General features: G+C 38.6%; 1 protein-coding gene across 2 annotated transcripts in view; it reads right to left on the bottom strand.

The window, feature by feature from the left end:
* Nucleotides 1-23,505, bottom strand: part of LOC134533115 (protein brunelleschi) — a 56,207-nt gene that overhangs the window by 13,165 nt on the left and 19,537 nt on the right. For both annotated transcript variants that reach the window (XM_063370381.1, XM_063370382.1), the window contains exons 9-17: nucleotides 21,803-21,945; nucleotides 20,737-20,822; nucleotides 18,550-18,676; nucleotides 16,099-16,211; nucleotides 15,148-15,221; nucleotides 10,729-10,940; nucleotides 7,754-7,850; nucleotides 7,577-7,661; nucleotides 6,447-6,589 (exon numbers count right to left, since the gene is read on the bottom strand). In XM_063370381.1, the coding sequence (XP_063226451.1) occupies nucleotides 6,447-6,589; nucleotides 7,577-7,661; nucleotides 7,754-7,850; nucleotides 10,729-10,940; nucleotides 15,148-15,221; nucleotides 16,099-16,211; nucleotides 18,550-18,676; nucleotides 20,737-20,822; nucleotides 21,803-21,945 (1,080 nt within the window). The remainder of the gene's footprint in view (nucleotides 1-6,446; nucleotides 6,590-7,576; nucleotides 7,662-7,753; nucleotides 7,851-10,728; nucleotides 10,941-15,147; nucleotides 15,222-16,098; nucleotides 16,212-18,549; nucleotides 18,677-20,736; nucleotides 20,823-21,802; nucleotides 21,946-23,505) is intronic.

The following is a 23,505-nucleotide window of genomic DNA, read 5'->3' as shown; positions in this document are numbered from 1 at the left end:
TCACCTTGATCACAACTGCTAACGTAATATTTAATGGCTGCTCTGAAGCTGTGAAACATTGTAACTTAGTGGTCTCAGTCCTTAGAATTAATTTGCTCTGTTTTAACTTGTTAAACAAACGCCCAGAAATTAGGCTGCGCGCTGATCCCGTATCAATTAGTCCCGGTACAGTGTGTTCGCCAATCGTTGTTACTGCATACGGAATTACTGTAGGAATATTGCCAAAAATTTGGTGGCATTTTCTCTTGCCCTTATTTGTAGGATCAACACACGTTTTACATGAGTACGTGTGCGTTGAATTACCATTTCCCTTATTTTTGTTATTTCTCCTGCTATTGTGCTTTCTTTGTTTATGTTTGTGACCTCGTTTGTTACTTTTATTCCTGGACTCCTTGTTGTTAGGGTTATTGTTTTTGTGTAATGGTGTTTCTTTTGTACTGTGATTACTTGGCGCAAGTTGAACTTCCCAATTATAAGAAAAATTTTTAACACTAGAATTTTTCGGTGACCCTAAATAAGGTTGTTCGGGCCACCGCGTTATGCGTTTTTTGGAGTGTCGCCATTTTGTTTGTTGTTTTTGTGGTAACACTGGGCCAGGGAATGCCAGTCTCTTTTACAGAAATTACAATGTGTATTTTGTTGATACCTCCCTTGTGGCCTTGAAGAGAAAAATGTATTGCCCTGATGTTTCTGTGCTGCATTCTTATGTTGCGAATTACTGCGCTCCGCTCCTGCGCTGCTACCTTGTTGACTAGCGAATGTGGCTTGTTTATTTCGCTGAAAATCAGCGTATTCTATGTTTGCGGCGTGTACGCAAAGTTTATCTAGCTCAGCATAATTTTGGGGGCGTGCCTGGAACACTGAGCGCGAGCGCTCCGCTGGGTTCAAACCGTCTAGAATCGTACTCACGACCTCTCTCTCTGAAACCTTTAGCCTGAGTACCTGGTTGGCTTCCCGTATGTCAGCAACGTAATTCGGCAAGGCTTCATTACGCTGCTGCAAGCGGTTAAACCACTCCAACCGGATGTTTGTGAGTAGCCTACTCGGTATACAAAAATTTAACACGTCTTCATGAAACTCGTCGAAAGTGAGAGTCATTCTCAATAGCTGCCATGATCCGCTCACTTAAGGGAGCTTGGGTGTATGGGTAAACAATTTCAAAAATTTGTTTGTCGGGAATCCCTCCCTTTTGTCGCAGCTTTAATAAGACTCGAAGGAAATCAATTAGTTTGTGTGCGTCCAGACCCGACGCCTCTGGCAAATCCTTGAGTAGCCTTTCAACAGGATGGGTGATTTTTCCGTAGAAACTGTAGCCAGTTTCTGGGGCTGTCGTGCTCCGCAATACTGAGTCGTGGGGCTGAGCCGCGGCTCCTGCCGGCCAAGGTGAAGGCTGATTTTGTGGCACCGGGTGCGACTGAATCTGTTCCCGAGTCGCACCCGAGGGACTGACCTGTGGTGGAGTGATCTGGGGCGTTATGAGTGGCGGCTGCAAAATACCAGCACTCGGAAGTGGGGTGGTTTGCCATGAAGGAAACTGTGGTTGAAATTGAGCATAAGGGTTAAAATAGCCCTGAGTGGTCGGATACGGGAAAAACATGTTTGGTGGGTATGGTTGCGTCATGTGGTGTGCCATGGTTGGTAATCCCTGTGAAAATGTCACGCTAGTGACGGGGTGGGTTGTCACATGACCCGTTGTAATGTTTGTCGCCGCTGTCGTCGACTGCACAAGCGGCTCAGAATGAGTGGTAGATACGTGTATCGGTTGGTTTGGAAGCGACGTTAGTGGCTGTGAGTCAGAGGCTGCGTCTGGTAATCTGCTCGTTTCCGTCTCCTGTCTGTTTACCGTCGCCCGTACTTCTGGTTGTCGCGTGTCGGGTTGCTCTACTCCCAGGGGCAAGCTAGGAGCGTCCCCTTCCGGGAAGGCGGGACAATCGATGCCTAAAGCCTGTGCCTCAGCCACATAATGCTGCCTGCGTCGTGTGTCTTCCCAAACGGCTGCTCTCGCCGCCAATTTTGAATGGAAACCTGCCGTCTGTTGCAAACATCGTTCTACCTCTTTTATATAAATTCCATGGAGAAGGTCTGCCGAAAGCTGTTTCAGGTTTTGCAAACGTCGGGTAACATGTTTTAGCCAGACTATATGTCGCTCGACATTGGGTAAATTTTCCTCCACATCTAGATAGCTTACGAAAGCCGATATATCATAAAACTTGGCGCAAGCAAGGTTGAATTCTTCAGTTACATCTAAATCCAAATTCGATACACTAGTGGGCACACCATCATGAAGGGCGGCCCTGAGCCTCTTCCTGAGGACTTGGACATTGCCACTGGAGGGCAAATTGCGTAGCTGTAACTCATAGGTCAGCTCATCTGACAGCAATAACTCCGGCTTAAACATACTGCTCGGACGTAAATTACTGCTAATTAAAACAAAAATTTAACACACATGTACGATTCAAACGTACACCATAAATACTCCTCCCTTAAAAACTATCTTAATTTTAAATACCTCCTAAGGCTTCCTATATTAATATAAACTACCAACTAGCCCCAATGCGCGGGGAGTAAGTCACACTTTCAAGGTGGGGGGTATGTGCCCAAACTTAATTGCGTATAGAGTCGCCGTACTACTCAGACAACTGCGCGAGCTTCCCCTGTCAGTTTGACTTGCCAACCTGTATACTCAACAGGGGGACTGACCTGCCGCTCGCAAGGTCGTCTCCCACGATGGACAAGGGAGAGGGGTGTGCGGGAGGAACAGGGCCTTGTTGTCGCCCTCAGATAACGGGCGTGTCGCTGGCTCAAGCGGTGTGATGCGGGGGGGGGGGGGGGGGGACGCCAGCTGAGCCGAGTGATAAGACACGTCTCGCTGCCGGCCTGCTAGCGGACCGCACGCCGCGACTTCTTGCGCCGCGCGCAGACTAAGTCCACACGGGCCTTTAAAACTCAATCATAACTTTAAAATAGAAAAGCAATATAACTACCGGGTGTACCAGCGATCAGTTCACAATGTTATTATTACAAATTTGCTATCACAAAATTTAATTAATTTTTTTCCTATATTTATTATTATTATTATTTTTTTTTAGGTATGCCTACTCGATTTAGATATGCCTATAGACCAAACCATGCTCTGCTACCAATTGAAACGCCCCTCGTGCCTCAAAGTTTAATTATTTTAAATTAATTAAAAAAGAGCCTTGGAAACTGCTGGGCAAGAAAAAAGAGACAATTAAGTTATTGACCAGAGGTGGCACGAGGTGGAGAACAAGATAATTTGGAACTCCCTGACACAAGCAACTGGGGAGCTAGTGGATCTTTTAAGGGAACAAGGTATATCATAAATAAATTAACACTACACAAGTAGCTTGGTCTATAGGTTCCCTGTTTTATTATTAAGGAATTTTGTGTTCGTATTATTCAAACCTGACAATAAAAATCTTAGTAAATAACAAAGTTAAAGGGGGCGCCCCAGGATTAATTAAAACAGTACATATTACACCTTAGCAAAAAATTATTACATAATTAAAAATTTAAAAATTGCACCAAATTTGAATGTCCCAACAATTACATCGATGATTAGTTTTATTGATTCTACATATTCTTGAGGAAAGCACTGTTCGCTGGTAGGCTATTCATTCGATTAATGTAGTTCATAGCTAGAAAGTGGGGGGGCGGGATGTTGATTTCACATTACCACCCGGGTCTTCAAAAAATAACGCCGGGTCGCGGAAACCTCTCTTCTAACGTGACCCGCAGTGGAGGTGCAGGACCACGAGCTGGGAGCAATTTGTCTCTCCAGCACTTCGACCCTGTCTGAAACCCAAATCAAATCCAAAACGAATTAGACTTGCTTCCAGACAGTCCTATACCGTCGGCGCAAAAGGCCAACAAACGGGAATGGGGGGGAAAGAAAAAAAATTACTCACCAACCAGGGTGTAGAGTTCGGAGCTCACTAGGTGTCTCGCGCCGACATCAGGATGCCGCGGACCGAGAAATCAGGATGCGCGGACGAAACCGGAATTTTTAGAAATACATAAGAAGAAATAAAAATTTAACTACGCATGACTTTTCTAAAAACTACCTCTGCCTGGCTACTGTACAAACGGGATCACATCCCTTAAGCAAAATGACTACATTCTCGTGCACGCGAAAATCACCGTTCCCGCAAAAAGCCTCTTAGCGCAGAGGACGTAGAGGAGACGAGGTCAGTAGCCGAGGTCAGAGGGCTGAGTGCCCCGCCATCGGCCAAAGCACCTAATTAAATCGGGCGGTAAGACCCCGGGTCAAAGGAGGGGGTAGGTTCGGTTCTAAGCCGAAAATTTCCGAAGGAGTCCGAGGCGGTCGTGACAACAACACGACATGCGCGCTCTCTACCGGACCGAAACGAAAGTAAAGAACAATCGACTTCTCCGGGCCGCGAGAGGAAAGCATAGCGCCTTATGGCACCGCGACGCTGCCTTCTAGCGGCGTAAGGGGGAACTACTTGAGGTGGTGAGCAGACTTGCCACCAGGTGTCATGAGGGTAAGCTCTGCACGCTGGCGACCAGGCCCGCGGTTACTTTTTTTTTTTCCGCTAGATGTCGGGGATGTGTCTGTCGGACCCGGGAGAAGGTTTTTGCATCAGGTCATCGTCCTGTCCGGTCACTGCTCCTAGCCTAATTTCTCAGAACTGAAGTGAGGAGGAGAGAGAGGAAGGGGGGCAGAAATAGCCACTAAGGTGGGAACGCAGCTCCACTGGAGACTGCTTCGTGACGAGACATGCTTTTCTCAGCAGACCTCTACAAGGTAGCAGCTTGCAGCCCAGGAGCTGCTCAAAGCAGTTTTGCTCATGCAGGGAATTAAAATTACAAACTCGGGACGTGACTGCAGGCGAGAGAAATTTCAACCGGGCTGACCATGTCCACATTAGACAGAAAAATATCAGATTGGCCCCCTGGGAAGGGGCTTCGGTCCACTGGCACAAAGTTTAAATCGGTGGCGTACACCGGCCTAACAAAAAGTAAATCACCACCATTAACCACCAGATAAATTAAAAAAAATGGAAACCCCAAAAAATTTTAAAATTATAGAATAAATTAAAAAAAGTGACGAAATGCCTAATTTCCGGCACAGAGGAAAAAATAATTCATAACTTCCCTTGTTCCAACTGTTTGTAAATCTTATAATTTTTATCAAAAATTTTGGATGAAACAATTTTTTATAATACAAACCACTCCTCAAGGTGTTGAAATAATAAAATAAATAAAACTTCCTTACCATTTATTCTATCGAATTAATATTTATTATTGTTTAACTTTTTAAATATTGTTGAAAACATTTGCTTGAATTAAATTTTATGTAACAGTCCATTACTGCAAGGGTAGAAAGTCAAAAAAGTGTTTATTTTTAATAGATAGACTATAAAATCCATTATAATTTATTGTAAAACTCATTTAGTTTATTAAAACCTTTGGTTGAAACAATTTTTGGTGAAACAAACTGTTACCCTAAAAACAAAGGTTGAAATTTAAAAAAAAAATTAAAATTTTCTTAGTATCAAATTTGTCAGAATTAATTTATAAATATCTTAATATTACCTTAAACCTTTGCCAAAAAAAAAAAAATTTATACAACATTGCATGGAATAAAAAACTGTGCTTGAAGGTCAAAAATAATTGCATAATTACATTCATAGTTAATAGATATAATAGGAATTTCGTTAACACATTCAATGCTTGGTGCATTGAGTTAAAAACATTCAAAATTATTTTTGCTGCATGGAATATAAGAAAATGTTTAATCAATATAGGTTATGTACACTAAATTCTTAAAATTTCCCAGGAGTTTATAGAAGTTTCCAAACATTTCCAGAAGAAATAGGAACTTCGAAATCTACCTAAGCCTGTAGGCTGTGCCGAAAGGGATTTTTTACATTACGATGTTGGTACATTTTTCAAACATAAATACTTGTTGATTTTTTTTTTAATGTTCTGAAGAATTGTCAGACATGCTTAATAAAAATTATTTTATTATAAAAGTATATCATATATCAGTCAAAAATTATACTGTTTCTGTGAAACATTAGTGTCATATTTGTTCAATAATATACTACCTTTATGAATAAACTGAATACATAAAAAATAAAACCATAACAACAAAATCTCCTGTTTAAGAAATATGACTGGCCAAAAAATTAAACCATCAAATCTTGTCTCTATTCAAAACATTTACACAAAGAACCAAACCCAAAAAACATCAAAGTTCAAAATGATTATATGTGGAGTTTTTTTTCCAGTACTATTAAACATACTACTTCCCTTTATTTATTCTCGTCAGAATTGTAGAGTATGTTTTCCCCTGCCCCTGACAAGAGAGTGCCTCCCTCGCTTTCGCTCCCAGCTGGTGCAATAAGGGTAACCTCGTACATCCTCCGCTACACGCTAGTGAAACCGGATGGACTCACGTCTCGGCAGGCAGCACGTCCCAGCCAGTGATCTGCACCGAAGGCAGCATCTCTATGGTGATGGACGTTGTGCAGACACGGCAGTAGCCACTCTCGTGGGCCGCTCCCCCGGAGTAGCTCAGCTTCAACTGGCCCTCCAGCATCTAACACCACACCTACACACTGCGACAACTTGCTGGCGAGAAGTTATACTGCAGTGAACCCTTATTTGATGAACATCCTGTTAATACAAAGTGCTCACAAATACACATGCTTTTACCATCCCTATAAATTACATAGGTGTTAAAGTGCTAAGTAATTTGTTTAAAACAAAATAATTATTATGTAATACAAAGTTCTTAATGTTTCCAAGGGTAAACAATTACAAGTTGTAAAGGATGGGTAAAACAATTATCCCAGAATAATGTAAAGAAACAATGCTAAGTTTCAACTAAACTAATACTGATGCCATTGCTTTAATTCAGTGTAGGTTGGGGAGAAAAAACTTAGAAATGACATATTCTTCCAAAATGAAGGTATATCTTTTTGTAGGTAGTTTTTTAATTCTTTGTTTTATTCTTCAGTCTTAAAACCTTTTAATTTTAGTACAGTACAATTTTTTTTGTAGCCACAGGTGTAGCAATCCAAAAAATTGTAGTTTACAATCCCTAAAATAAGTAAATTTGGTGCTGTATAAAATTGTATTCAAGTTCTGTTGGAGAACTTGGAGAAATTGTATTTTTTTTTTTTTAGGTGTGTAATGCATGTACTAAAGGTAAAAAAATTTAACTATATTTCAATTTAATTTACAAATATTACAAAAATGTTGAATATTTTTTGTAATTTTGGTTAATACAAACCTCATTATTGCAAAGTGACAAAATTATGGCCCCTTCAATGTTTGTGTTATTGAGGTTTCAACGTAGATGGATTTAGCTTAACATCTAATCAACAACTACATTATCAAAGAGATAAAAGGTGATGTGATGCTAATGGAGTTTTGATGGAATAAATGGGTGGAGGAAACCAGCCACTGCAAATCTGCCATGCTTTCCAACCAGGCATTGAACTGGGATCGCCTTGGAGGGAGGTGAGTGGTCAACCACCTCCCTGCTCGAGCCCTGGACAGCCCTAATGTCAGAGCAACCCACCTTGGAGGCAGAGGGCGAAGACAGCTTCGTCAAAGGCAGCTGTGAAGAAGCTAGGCTGCTGTGAGATCTGCCGCTGCTACCCGACCTGCATGTCCAGGACACAATGGTTTACAAACTTCACAAGTCTATACTGCAGACGAACTATGTATAGATGTAATTAGAGGGCCGGCGAATCACCTGATGGATGGAGTGGCATCCGTCTTCCGGTCCAGACTCAGCGGGAGGGAGCCCGGGCCAGACATCAAACTACCATAAGCTGGGCTGCAGCTTGCATCTGGAACCATGTTAAAAACCAAATCTAAACAGAGGTAGCAAAAATTTGCCTAATTCCTAATTTAGAATTTCTTACCTCCTTTTTACTTTTTTTGGACAATACTGCTAATCTTAGCACGTTTCTGTACAATGCTGCATTTAGAATACATAGCACCAATTTTGTGTGATGGATAAAAGTCTTGAAATGGTAGATGTTTATAATTTCTCATTGAATTACCTACCCAATAAGGGCATTATACAGGAGAAGAGGATATTGGGTTATATCCTCTAACTGAAACTCCATCAAATAGAATTACAATTTTGATTCGGTAATACTACAATAGAATCTCTCTTAATCAAAATAAAAGGGACGGGTGTGGTTTCAATTACGAAACTTTTGGATAGCAATCAAAACATAATTTTTTAAAGATATAGAAAAAAAATTAAGGTGTTTTCAGTTTAACCAATATTTATTAACAAAACATGCACACCAAAAGTATAGAATGTCGATCTATTTTTTTAATTTCATTTAAATACAGCAGTGTAATTTTTTTATTGTTTTATAAAAAAAATTGTCTATCTTCCTCTGCTTTTTTTTCTCGCAGACATTGGCAGGCTTAGCTACCTCTGATCATTCCACAAACTGTTAAGCAACCCATAAGTATGAAAAAAATCTACTAATTTTTCATCTTAAAAGTTTAATACTGTACTGTGCTTAGCCTAAAATCCTAAGGTTTTACGAACCACAAGGCAACCTAAAAATATCAGAACATACCAAAGTAAACCTTATTTTATCCAAACAGTGGCTAAATAAAAATAAAAAAAAACACTCATAAATCTACCTCTAAAGCATTAAAGATCTCATCAGCAGTGACAAAGCTGTTCTCTGCTATATCTCATCCTCGTCTATGCTTGTTTGTCATTCGATGGGCCTACTCGGGGGAAAAACCATGTCGAAAATGTTTTGTTTAGTGAACTCCAGTTAGGATTCATCACCGTTTAAACATTCATCTATTTCATCTAATTTATTCACTTCACAACTTATTTTTTGTTCTTTCTCAAGTAAAATCCTGGCCAAAAGTCTATTCCAGAAATTTTCTAGAGTTGAGGATTTTATTTGTTCCCACAATTGGGCGTACCAGTACACTAACTACATGCTTCATGTTGGTTTTAAGAGCTCACGAGCACTGACTGATTCGTTAGCACTATTTGGTAACATAAATCACAAGGGAAAAAAAAGCTCAGTAATAGTTTCTGAAGCAGGCAATAACTCCTTGGCTGAAAGGCTGTGCCAAACTGGACACATTCAGTGGGTTTCTGAGGTGCATTTTTGATTTCAAAAAATATTCTACACTGAGGACGTATTCAATTATAAATCATTCGGTGAACAGCTTAGATGATAACCAAGAACATTTTTGATTCCATAAAACACAGGAAGAACATTTTTGGCAATATATTTCAATGACCTTGGTTTTTTTGGGCTTCCCTATAACCACAGGCCACAGTCGATTTCCTGAAGCATAGCTGCAAAACAAAACTGTCACTCTTTCCTTGTTCATTTTGCTTCTAGTAGCACTCGTTACATCCTTTGAGGCAAGCGACTTTTTCTGTAGCATTTTTAAATTCAAACCCATTTTGTCCGTATTGAAAATTTGATCTTTTGCGTTGCTACATTCCTGGTTGGCCCGGCTAAGCAACCCAGATTAGTAACAAGACACTTTAATCACTGGAAAGTTTATGATTTTTATATACGATGACAATGAAGTTATGATTTTAATTTCGTCTTTTTGCCAACACTGAGGATGAATTATTCTTTCAATAGAGTACTTTTTTTCTGCTAATATTTTTAAATAAAAGAACTTTTTTGCACAGTCTTTTGTTTTATTATGATTTTTCAAAACACATTGATCACAACTTACATCTGTCCAGGTAATTTTCTGCATATATTAACTGTAGCTCGCCGCTCAATTATAAATAAAAAAGTCAAATAAAGGTTAAAACTCGCCCTGGCCCCAACCAACAGACGTGAAATTATACCGTCACTATTCACATAATATTTGTGTGAGTTGCCGACTGCACACGGTGACAACCGAGCGACAACTTGTCGAACAACGAAGTTGCCTTCCCTTACAAAAATTAAAAAAAGAGAAGCAACCCCGTGGGTCAACCGATCAATCACAATACAGAATCAGAAACATGAACATATAAAGAATAATACTGGAAAAAAGTTTGTCCTCTGAAAGTCTGGAAAGACACAGCACACCACCGCATGGTTCGTCCTGATTGGCTGGCGAGACAGCACCCAGCAAATGTTCTACTCCACTGCTGCACAGTTATGCGCTCTATGTGCTAGGTTTTCTCAACAACGCACTAACTTGTGGCATGAAAAATAACAAACTGGCGAAAGAGTGTCGCATCCGTGTCTCACTTATGTCTTCCTTTATTTTTAAACCTTCTGGAATGTTACAGCTTCACTAACCAGAATATGGTTAAAAATTGAGAAAACATAATAAATACACATACTAATTTTAACTGATCAAGCAAAACAAATAATAATAATAATAATAATAATAATAATAATGATAATGAAATTTAAAAAAACCTACATTCAACTTCACATAAAACCTAACCAAGATAAATTATTAATATTTAAGTACAAATAACATACCTTAAATCACCATGCATAGTAGAAAAAAAAACATGAGTATAAATTAATTATGAAACATGAAGAAAACATCAGTAACAACACATTTTCATTTCAAATGTAATCAGTAGCAGGGGCCAGAATAATTGTTACATAGTAACCTGCCAAGAATTCGTCCAACTCTGATTTTAAAAACCTCCACGGCATCAACATCGGGCAGACAACTGCACGACTCGTGCCGGAAGGGGCAGCTCACCGTGCTCCGAGGGTGCCGCCGGCAGCACGAAGTCGTGGACGGAGCGCAGGTAGAGGGTGAGGCTGGCGGAGGCGGCCGGCGCCAGCGGCAGTTGCGCCTGCAGGTTCTCCTGGCTCCACTGGAACACCTGGCGCTGGAGGCTGTCCAGGCTGACGTCCACCCAGTCCACCGGCTCGGCGCCCACGTTGGCCAGCACCACGCTCACCTCCGCGCTGGGGACACCACCCGCTGACTGATCGGGGCATGCCTGTGTTAGCTTTGAATACATATACACCGTATAGAAGTCACCAGCCCAGGTTAAAATTTCTAATACGGTTTGAGGTAGTTGGTTAATTCACCGCCTCAATCGCCACCATCTCTAGGGCATCGACTTGTGATGGTCCCTAGCGGACAAGTGTCGAACTCTTCAAACCCCCCTTCCCCACACTCCCTCAAACATGCGTTGTCTTCCACCTACCCTCTGCCCCACCTCTCATCCCTACAGTTTTGTGACGCACAAACTCCCGTTGAACGACCTTGAGCTGCAGTGAATGATGGATGGGGGTGCGGGGGAATGACAGCGGGCGACAGTGCTGCGCTCTAACGTGCAAATAACAACCTGAGACGATACAGGGCGTTACGGCAGCGCCCTGCAGCGGTGAAGTTCCCAAGCTGCTCATCATACACTCCTGAAAAACGTAGAGTAAATCCTATCCACTCGCGACTTCTATACAGTATGTATATTCAAAGGTGTTAGTGAGGTGCTTCTACCGCGGTATCGCCCCTAAGCACAAGACTGTGGACTGGCGCGTGGTCTTCTCGTCGTGCACAGGGCAAATATGAGACCAGAGAGGCAACAGTAACTTCGTATGGCGTAGAAATGAAGACAAAGGCATGATGCACGTCCCTCGAGTGTTTCCAAGAATCTCTTCCGGATGTTTCATGCCTAAAAATTACACTGAAAACACATGTTTCACGCTTCTAAAAATACAGTTTAAAAATGAAATATGGCAACGGTCTACTCAACCACCCTCAGCACATTCATTCTTAAATGCTTTTAGTAAAAAGACATCACTCTCATATGTTGAGCAATTTTCAAACTGCATGGTTTCTTCGGGAGCTTTGCACACCGTATGTGTGCCTGGGTAGACGGGACCTTTAAGTTAGATCAACTGGAACCAACAATCTGGGAAAAATTAAATATGAAACAAGGTACTTACAGAAAATATATTACAGTGAAAGAATCCAGCACATTCTCGACTACCGCCATGTAAGATAAATGTTTTTGCTGGATTATTGATTGTCAATTTAGTTTAAATGGGAATCCAAGCGAGAATATGTGAAATGACAGTATATAGAAAACAAGAAAAATGAGCTCCAAAAAAAAACCATTTTTTTTTGTTAAAGTTATTGAATTTTAAGAAGGGATTTGACATTGGAACAAATTCAGATGCACCGGAAATTAAATATCAAACTCACCCAGCACTGAAACCCAAACTGTTATATTTGTTAAAAAGTGTTTTTGTTGGGGCATAAAAAATGTGTGCTCTATAATATAGAAGTGAAAAACACCTTGTGTCAGATATAGTGTTACTGGGATTTTTCTAGTAGTAAACAGTTTTTCATAAGGTGTTTTCTATAAAGTATTCAGCACATACAGTTTTTCCTTTAAAGTTTTTCTAGGGTTGTGCAAAACTTCAGAAAGCCAAAATCCAACATAAAATAAAATTTCTTTTGCTTTGGCTTTTGAAAAAAGAACTCAGAAGATTCAAAGATTTTATCTTACAGCCGAATTTGGTAAAAGGTGGATTTATCGCCGTTGTTCAGTGTTCTGTGTTCGCAGTACTTGGAAGACAACCAGTCAAGCCATTAAAAATGGATTAGTTTGGTAACAACATTTTCACTTAGATAATCACAGCACCCACCAGGATTAAGGCCCAACCTCACACCACACCTATACAGCTTTGACATCTAACAAAAAAAGTAGATGCCCGTTGCAAGAAGGCCAAAATTAGTTGGTGCCATTTAAACAAACACACACACAGGCCTTGGGGAAAAAAACGTGTTCAGCTTTTACTACATTTTGTTCAAGATATGGTGTGACACTTTCTGCAGTTCCTTCTGTGAAAATTTTTACTTGGCAGTTGGATATTCTTATCAAATTTACAAAATAAATATTGATACACAATTAGCTAGTCTTGTGACAGTATTCAGCAGTCAAAGTTTAAATATTCGCTGTACCACCAATCATAAAAGTAGACTTATATTGAACAGAGTGTATATTTATTTTTCCTAAAGGTAACTTGATCAAAAAATAAAAACCCATTAATGTTGAATACTATATTTACGTGATATATCTACTTGCTTAAGTCCCTCCTTTTTCTTTTTATCACCTACAGAATAAGTTTTGTGTTTCTGCAACCCAGAAATAGGAAAAGATGATGTACAGACAACTGTCCCTCAAAAACCTTCTCTCCTGCCAAAGTACCTCTTCTGATGGGGTAGAGCTCTATAAATCAAAGGAGATCCTTGCACACTAACTATGTTGGTCATCGCTCTAAGGATTTATTAAAATTAAGCTGCAATTGCACAATAAGTATGTACGCAAAAGTATTATTCTACCTAGTGCATGTAACTATTTAAATTGTTAAATTTAACTTGCACATAAAACATTAAACAGACTGCAACATTATTTGTACCAAATTTTAATACTTTTTAAACTTATTTAGTGCAAAAAAAAAAAATTACAGACATAGAGTTTCAGAATTTACAACAGCATGTTTCCAAAAATATTTTTAAAATGCTACATTATACACCATAATTGTAATGTTTTTATGTTTCAAATTTAGCAACATATGTTAATCTTGAAATTATATAAATACCTTTTTTTCTTTGCAATTTCTATAATACAAGCAGTTACAGTTATTTAATACAGTAGAACCTCATTTTTATGTACCCGCGATATACGAATTGCCGCGATTAACGTATTTTTTTAAATGCACTGTCAATTTCCCTATACTAATAATGCATTATTTTCCCACCTTGTGCAAAAGCATTTCCCACTGTTTACGTAGAATTAGTGCTGTATTTCGTGGCAAACCATCGGAAAATTTAGAGAAAACAATAAATTCTCAAAATGAATAGCGTGAAGTTTAATTATTAAGCGTTACTGCATGAGTGTTTGGTCACCACAGCTTCGTTCGCCATTGTAAACAACTTACTTTTTTTTTGTGCCACGTGCTATTGTACACCATACGGCCAAGAACCAAACGTATTGTGACAAACATGAAAATTAATAAGTACTTTTCTTAGTGTTCCCCTTTAATCTTAAATGTATTATGCATGAAAATAAAGGTGAAAACTCACATTTTAAATACACAAAAGAGCGGATTACTGTTCCATTATTAAAATACGTTTTAAGCAACGTACGAGTTTCCTATAAATATGGCGTCTTCGTGCATATTTGGCGATGTTCATTTTAACACATTAGAAACATTCTGAAAAGTCAAATGGCTGCAATGAATATCCAAACAATGCAATGGCAATTTAACTTCTATTCCTCAACGTAAACAATTATATTGATGGTGGTAGCTATCGTTTTATAGTATTATTTCTCAAAAAATCTGAAATTAATAAAACTTTAACACATAATTAAATACAAAGTTCAAAAATCAATTGTGTTACAAAATTTCAGCACCAAGTGGCTATATCAAGATGCTTCAACATTCTCATCTCTTACACAAGAACAGAAAATTTCATGTTTAACTTTCGGCAATAATGAAGAATGGCGATATTGGATATATTTATAATTTTAATTATGTGAGATAGTGAAGTTCTAGTTAATATATAAAAACGTAACCGTCTCTAACATATTATTTAGTGTGGTATATATTTTCTTATTGTTTCCCATATAGTGAGATGATAAAAAAAAATTGAACATTTCCCTCATTTTGCGTTTTCCCGGTTTTTACATATTTTTTTCCTGGTCCCTTGAAATATGTAAAAATGAGGTTCTAAGGTATGTTAAATGTTTCCCACATTTTACTTATTTAGTGGGCACTCAAAGTTATATCTATTGATTTTCTTAACATATAAAAATATTGAAGTGATTTTTTTTTTTTACTTTAACTTTGTATTCAATCAAAACATAGCATTTTGCTTTGACTTTGATTCAAAGTGAAAAATGGACTTTCCACGCCCCTAATGTTTTTAAATGCAATCCAGAGGGTATGTTCACACTTTTGTGATGATATTTAGTGTTAATGTACATTTTATTTGCACAGACTCTAGTTGATCATTTATTTGGGAACAGACTATCTGGCAAGTTGCATGCTGGTCAGTGTTAACGCAACATGGATGCATTGGCGTGTGACATCCGGACTTTCTCAAAAACTATTGTAACAGGGTAAAAACATGACAGATGCTAAATTAAGTACATACCTCTCTCCAGCATACAGAGAAATGCCAGATGTGGTATCTGTGGGAGACAGTTGTTTTGGTAATGACGTGGACACCTGCAAAGCATAAATTTTCGGGGAAACTTATTTTGTAGAGGTAGATAAGTAAACATCACATAGGCTAAGCACTTATATCTGGTTAAACTCAATAGTTTTTTTACTCTTAAAATTATTTATGTGGTTTTTATTATTGAATATAATTAGTAACCAGATATTAGAACACTTTTGTATCTCAATACATTTTTGTTTCAAATTAAGAAACCTATTAAATAACTTTAAAATGAAATTAAAACAACAGGGTGGTCAGTAAACCTGTGATGAAAAATCCCCTAACTTCCCTCACTTTTCCAGATTAAAAAAAAAACTTCCCTGACCTCTGATATTATTTAGTAGCAATAACTATAAAAAAGTCACATTAAAAATCACGATTTGTAGGCATACCATAATTCACTATGGCAACAGGCAACTATCAATTATTTCACTGCACTACTGTCGGTAACACTTATGTCAATGTGTGTGGTCAAAGTGTTGGTATAATTACCTACAAGCAAAAAGAAACGGGAGAAAAACTTTCTGCAACACTAAGATACGGGTTGGTAAAGGGGAAGAAATGATGTGTACATGGAACCAGTACAAATCAAAATAAGTCTATCCTACAATTTTAATATTTCATTAATCTCGGCTTTGAAATATCACCTCACTAAATACCCTGACTTTTCCCTGTTGCTAATAATCCCCTGACTTTTGAAGGTTTTGCCTGTTTATAGCCACCTTGAACAATAGTGTTACAAAAAATTGTGATGCTAAAAATTCTACCATAACCGCTAGGGAAAAAAAATTTGAAGCATAATGTATCCCAGAGCGGGTGGCGACAGTGCGGTTGGAATAGCTTCCCGTATTTCCTGGATTGTTAGTAGTTAGTTGGTGAACTCACCTGCATGTGAGGCAAGGCTGGGATGACATCCACCGTGTAGTGTGGGTGTGAGAAGCCTGGCATGCTCCGCAGGCGGCAGTTAGACTTCACCCCGAGCGTGTGCGTCGAGTAGCCTGCACACACAAAACCACCCAACATGTGGTGCCAACATAATACACTGCAAATAGTCAAATTATCAACACCCTAATTACTTGCTTTGTTATTACTGGCTTCTTATTATTAACATCCAATGTTTCTGTACAGGTAATAAAAATTAATGAATTTGTTCTCTGAATAATTCTTGCAATGGAGAAGATTGATCTAAAAACTTTTATTTTACTCAATCCATTGTTGGTTTACACTGTATGTCACTGAAAAACCAAAAGAATGGTCAAAAATGATTAATACACAGGAACATTGAAAAAAAAAGCCAATATCAGCCGATGTCAAAGACGGGAGAAGATGTCAGTTCCCGAAACATTGCACCTGTTTTGTCTTAGGAATCCTATTGTGTTTGTCCGTGCTGTACCGATTATGTGTTTAGTATCATCGTTGGGTTTGTCTGTTGGTACTGTGTTGACCAGATTAGTATCTGTTTAGTATATATCAATGAATTTATCTGCTGTGGACACCCCTACTAATGATACAGTACTAGCAGCCATGATCCACACACCTTCACCGCTCTCTGGTTAGAGTTCCACACTAAAAAAATAATTTTTTTTAAAAAAGACCCAAATATTAATTTTGAAAAAAGTTAACTCCCCTAGAGTGACGATAGTAAACTATATGTTAAAAGCAGCTGATTAAACATTAAAGTTACGGGTTGCATTGAATTTGGTAGTACAAATACTGCTACCAAAATTTATAACTACCTAAGTTGACCAGATTAGTATCTGTTTAGTATATATCAATGAATTTATCTGCTGTGGACACCCCTACTAATGATACAGTACTAGCAGCCATGATCCACACACCTTCACCGCTCTCTGGTTAGAGTTCCACACTAAAAAAATAATTTTTTTTAAAAAAGACCCAAATATTAATTTTGAAAAAAGTTAACTCCCCTAGAGTGACGATAGTAAACTATATGTTAAAAGCAGCTGATTAAACATTAAAGTTACGGGTTGCATTGAATTTGGTAGTACAAATACTGCTACCAAAATTTATAACTAAGTTTGGAGTACTGTAGAGTAAATGCAAATTTATTAATACAAGGCAAAATATAAATGGCTTAATCAATAGTCATTCCAACATGACTGTGATGCAAGTGATAAACACTATACATTGACTAGAAAGCCCTGCTATGCAATTTTACTAAGTTGCAAGTTCATCACTGATACCATTTAATACTGTTCCAATGAAATGAAATTACTCTTTGATAGGTTTTATAATAGACGATGAAAGTTTGCATAAACCACAAAGGCCACCAAAAAGCTCCACAAAAGAACAAACTGCAAATAAGTCTAATAACTGGGGAATTCCTCATAGTCCTGTAGCATTAACACAAAAATCATTCAATTCGGAAATTATTCCTACAAAAGGTTTTTTTTTGTTTTAATGGCTTCATTTGTGACCCAAAATGACTATCCTAGGTTTTCCCACTCGGGGGGCCTGTGAAAAAGTGGTGGGCAGTAAAAATATACCCCCAAAAGGGATGTTTTTGCTGTTTTTCTCTTACTAGATACTAAACTAATCAAAATTTTTAAAAAGTGCTTCAAATGAAAAATGTAGAGCATTAAATTCTGTGTTGAATGGAACCAAGAGCAAATTTATTTGCTGGTTATTTCGGTTTCATCACAATTTTCCATGTAATCTTGACCCTAGCTATGGCCAATAGTAAGGAACATTTTCAGAATTTGGCTGAAGTGGTTTCGGGAAACCATGGAGAACTGAAATTAGGATGGCCATATAGGGATTCAAGCATTTTGTGAATGAAAGGTAAAAAAAATGTTTAAAAAATCTGACAGTATAATGTACAAAGGTGAAATGATACTACGAAAAGAAATTACAGGAAAAGTGTAAAGGAAGAAAAGTGTCAGATAAGACAAGAAGTGAAGGGGTGCTGTGCGGGAATAGATTTTTCAGTTCGGGAAATTTTCTGGCGGGAAATAATTTTTTCCGTGGGAATAGGGACAGGATTGGGGGAAAGAACTATTAAAATAAATAGTGTTGACTAATTCCATACAATCAATGTATTTCCTGAAATTTCCTTCATAACATTAAACATTAGGGCTTATTATAGTTGTTGTCATTCCCAAAATTGAATTTTTAAAAACTCAAATCTAATGACTTCATTGGGAAAATTCTTTGCAGTAACTATTAAATTCAGGCATTTCACTAAATTATATACTATGGTTAAATTAATGCTCATTTTGAAAATTAAAAACGTTAAGGGCTAAAAACTATTTAAACCAAGATGATGTTCTTCCATGCCTATCTTCCCCCATTAAGTAAACTCTTGACAGAACACACCTTGTAACTGCAGCTCGCCTGTCTCCTTGGGCACGCCGGAGAGCGTGACCGAGTGTGGGCCCGACTCCGGGGGCAGGGAGAGCGACGATGGCAGAGACTCAAACACACATCCGCACGTCAGCAGCATCTGCAACAGTGGAACGCTCGTTGTCCGATACCACTTCACCATACTACTTGGGAACATACCTACCACCACACACACCATGACTGGCACTGTGCTAGCGGAGAATTCACCAACAAAAACCGTTCATTGATCATCGTCATCATCAACTGCTTCCAGCCTGCGGCTGGGTCAGCAAAGCAAAATGCCTACTTCTTACTCTATGACTCCACCATTCCTTCTCATTCACTCTATTGCAGTTTTCTCCTCTCTCCTGCACTCCTTTTAACTACTTGCTCTTCCCACCTTCTGCTTGGTCTTCCTTGGGGTCTTCTTCCTATACAGTAGAACCCTGTTATAATGTTTTTCAAGGGAGCACAAGAAAAAAACATTATAAGCAGGAAAACGTTATAAGCAGGAAATCTCAATTTAGCACTTAACAATGTTCGAGCTTTGTACCAATGGACTCACCAAGCTATGTAAACAACTTTAATGTTAAAACCACAGATAGTATACTTGATACATGAATTTTCTGAAACAAGCCACAATTTTTCATCTTCGTCTTGTTCCCTGGTTAAATTTTGTTTGTCTTTAAAGATACACTGCCACATTTTTTGTAAAATTGTCTCACGATTCATGATGACAACATTAAGAGTGAGAACATCTACTCCTTCGCCACCTAAAAATGTTTAATTTTAGGATTCCTACGTATAAATGAAAAAAAAATAAAAATTATTTGTAAGCAATAGAAAACACTTTTAGTTATGCCCTCGCTCAATGGTTGGCAACTTAAATATCGTAGGACTATGTACGTGCATCTGAATACCCACTGGAATGGCAAGGAAGAGAAGAGTTGACTAAGGGTGCCAACTGACACGTAACTATGAACATTGTGTACCTTCAGTATATTGCATAAAATTGTATTTTAACAAACTTCATGTATTGTATGGCAGTGATTGTAAACATATACATACATAAAGGAAATTTTTAATCGTAAGTGTTGGAATAATTTGGTTTTAAAACTTTTTTCCCCATTTATTGAATGTTAGAAAGTAAACATTATAAGCAGGAAATTACACTATTTATGAACGTTATATGCAGGAAATAAATACATTGTCCTTATGGGGGAAATATTGGGAATTTAAAAATATGACATTATAAGCAGGAAAACATTATATGCAGGAACATTATAACAGGGTTCTACTGGATATTTAAAAACCATCATTCGGACCACACAGCAATAGATAGAGGATCATTGGGTTCTTCCTCACTGTGTTAACCAATTTGTCTGTACATATTTACAATTTTTGTTGCAAATGTCTTGTTGTCAGTGTGTTCATTTGTGCTATGATATGTTGCGACTAATTCGTTCCACTGAATTCTCTGTGCTGTCTGTACATTTGATGTTGGTTGATTTTGGCTTGTTTTCTGTTGTTTTTTTGTGTATTATCTTTCTTCGTCTGATCGTTGGGGTTTTCTCAATGACATACAGTGTAAACTAGTAAAATTATTTACATCAAGGTCATTAGAGACAGTTACGAACAACAAAGACCAGGAAAACTGGGGGAGGACATGGCCTATTGTGAGCTACCACCCCAGTGTTTGCCTGGAGCGACTAAGGGATACCATTGAGACCGCACTGGGATTCAAACCAGCATCCTCTGGAATGCAAGTCATGCGTCTCACCGCTGAGCGACCTCCATTGGCGGATCCAGAAGGGCGACCATAGAGGCATGCCCCCCCCCCCCCTCCCCGGAACCCTGAATTATTTCTGATTTTTCTAATCATAGTTTTCCAAAATTACTAAAGTATTATTTTACTGCAGTGATATAAATAATAGCCCGTTTTTGAACCAGAAATCAAAAGCAAATGACTAAATGAGAACTACAAAATTATTAATTAGCTTCCAACCCACCGTTAAATAGAGCAGCAAACTAATTAAGACCATACTAAACATACTGTTCGGTATTTCAATACTAAATATACTAAAATTTATTAATAAAAATTAATTTGGCCTCTCCCTGAGCCTCATGGCGATCCCGCTCCGTAGCTCCAGCACAGTGCGGCGGGCGGGGCTCGGTACTCACCATGTTGGAGACCTTCAGCTCCAAAGGCAGAGGGTTGAACAGTTCCAGTGTGACCTCGCATGGATCTCCCTCCACCCACAAGAAGTCTGCAATCAGTCAAGACACTGCCATCTCTTCTGGGCTTAGCTGCAACTTATATTACATAATATAAAAATAAAAAGAACATTGTTTCTACAGTTCCATACTAGTAAATCATTATGATTTAAAAGACCATCAAAATGGCTCTTTAAAACCAGTCCTTGACAATTTAGCAACCACACTCGGTTCTTATTACCTTCACAAGATATTTAATTTTTTATCCATCATTCACCTCCTGTAATCACAGTAAAACTTCAGCAAGGTTTGCTTCCATACAACTAGCGAAATCATTAATGAACCAACACCACCATTCTTCTTGCATGCTGTGCAGCTGGATGAATGGCTGTGCTCTACAGGCCGGAGTGAATACAGGTAGCCAGAGGTTTGGCCACTTAACTCGATGAACAGTATTCTACGAACTATTCAATTTAAATGCAGCTTCTGTGTATGTTTTCTAAGAAACACCATTGCCTGGCTAGGCACACAAGATGTAAAAGCACGGAAGCGCTAAGCATGGCACAGGATTGCGCATCAAAAAAACCTCTACATTCAAGCCTTTTTACTGGCAAGCGGACTTTGCATCGATAAAGAGCCTCTATGGGACTTTTGAGAAGTGACCCTAACAATTTATGGTGTGATATTAAAGATGAAGGCTACCTGCACGCCACACTACTGCGTCCCAAATTTTTTTTACATCTAAAAACATTCTTGAAAACCAGTTACAGCTCTTTTCACTGTCCAAAAAAATATATATAAAAAACGAATAAACTTAACTAGTATATAGGCATATGTGATGGCACTCAAATGCTATTCATAATCAAGACACCTTTATTGAATCTCAAGCATTTCGTGAAGGGCAAGTCAACACCCGAAGCTCTGCACGCAGTTTGGCAGCAAGCCAACCTCGTCTCAACGGACAAAACAAAAAACACACACAGACAAGAGTAACAGACGACACGACACAAGGGCAGAGACCAGTGGCACAGACCCAGTTTGCTGCTGCTGGTCTTGTTGCGGCGCTCCAGGGACCCAAAGTGTATCGGCGTGAAGAGGAACGGGCCGCAGTCCTCCTGGGCCTCCACTATCTTCTTGGGTCGAAGCTGCGGCGGCAGGTTCTGAGGCACGAAGCTCCTATCCGTCATCAGAAACACACAAACACATTACAAGACAGGGAAGAGTCATGGTAGGAGTAGCACATCGCCTGTTGTGAGAAACTATCCAAGCAGTCGCCTGCAGTGAACCTGGGAAAACAATGGAAAATGTTTTACAGCTGGGCCAACCTTGCTCTGTAACTGCATTCTTAAGGTTTTCTAAAATTGTTATTTTTATTTTTCTTATGAATTTTTTTTTCTAGAGAGAATCGAAACACAAAAAAAAAGTCACCAACTTGCTAAATCTTGTTCTAATTGTCATTAATGAAAATAAATCTAATTTATTGACCACCAATTTCAACCTCACAACCTTTCATATGATGTTAAATCAAGAAACTACTCTTCTTCACATATTGCCAACTTGACTGTGTGTATACCAGAGTGTGAACACCTTTTATTCCCACTTAATGAGTACTGATTTTATTTTTCAACAATTTGTTTCAAAAGTGTTTTGGAATTATGGAATTGACTTCTGACAGTGATTGCTATAAACAATAGCAAAAAAATTCAACTCGAATATAACCTTGAGTGAAAATAAAAAAAACTGTATCTGCAAAACTTGCAGAAAGGTTATGAAAACACCCTCATGTGAGGTATATTTATTCAACATAATTTAATATTAATACGTATGTACTATTTTAATTAGGTACATAATAACTCAAACACAATATTGTGCATATTATCTGAAATCAGAACTTCTTTCCCGCTTCCCTTTTTAAGTAAGTTTGTAAAAGGGATTTCCAAAACCAATCTTTAATATTTTAGTTTACTGGTAGTAAAATCAGTAAGAAATTTCTGATATGCCACGGATGACTCCAGAAGTAGGCCTACATCTTAAGCTAAACTGTAAATAATCAGCACCTTCCAGTTAGTAATATCAAACTCTTGTGTTTGATTTCTTGTAAATACTGTTAACAGTTGAATCAAAATAATCCAGTTACAGTAGAACCCCGATTATCCGTGCTAATGAAGGGGACGAGTGAGTCGTATAATCGAAAATCGCGGTTAGCCGCGTCATGCTTGCCTCAAAGGTCATTAGCCCAAAGACAGCCATCTGTGGACATTCGGAGATTACATATATACACATGCTTTGTTTGCGTGTGCGTTGTTGACATAGAAGCGGACTGCTTAGTGCTGGGCAGCAGTGGTTTTTAAGTCTTTCGTGTGCGGAGACGTGGGCACGCAAGTCGTTGTTGCACCGAGGTGTGTGAATAGCCGCCCGCCAGTCGGAGGGCCCAAGACAGCTGATAGCTGCCAAGGTCACGCATTCTTTTCATCGCCCGTAAGCGACGCTGCCACACTTAGCTCATTGCTCTGTTGTCAGTAACACCATCGGGCTGGTTATTGTTTTACAGAACGACTGCCTTCAAAATTCTTTTCGAGATAATATTTTTCATACCAGTGCATTGAGACTTGATTTGATGGTTTTGAAACGGTGTCACTGTCTCGTATAATTCACGGTGTATTTATCCCCCTTTATTTATATGAATTTAAAAAGTTAGATTTTTTATTTTTAGTTTGCTGAACGTGGAATTTGTGC

Source organism: Bacillus rossius, chromosome 6, assembly GCF_032445375.1.
Source record: "Bacillus rossius redtenbacheri isolate Brsri chromosome 6, Brsri_v3, whole genome shotgun sequence".
In the NCBI taxonomy this organism is placed as follows: Eukaryota; Metazoa; Arthropoda; class Insecta; order Phasmatodea; family Bacillidae; genus Bacillus; species Bacillus rossius.
Note: the sequence above shows the minus strand (reverse complement) of the source record. Positions and strands in the feature narration are given on the sequence as shown.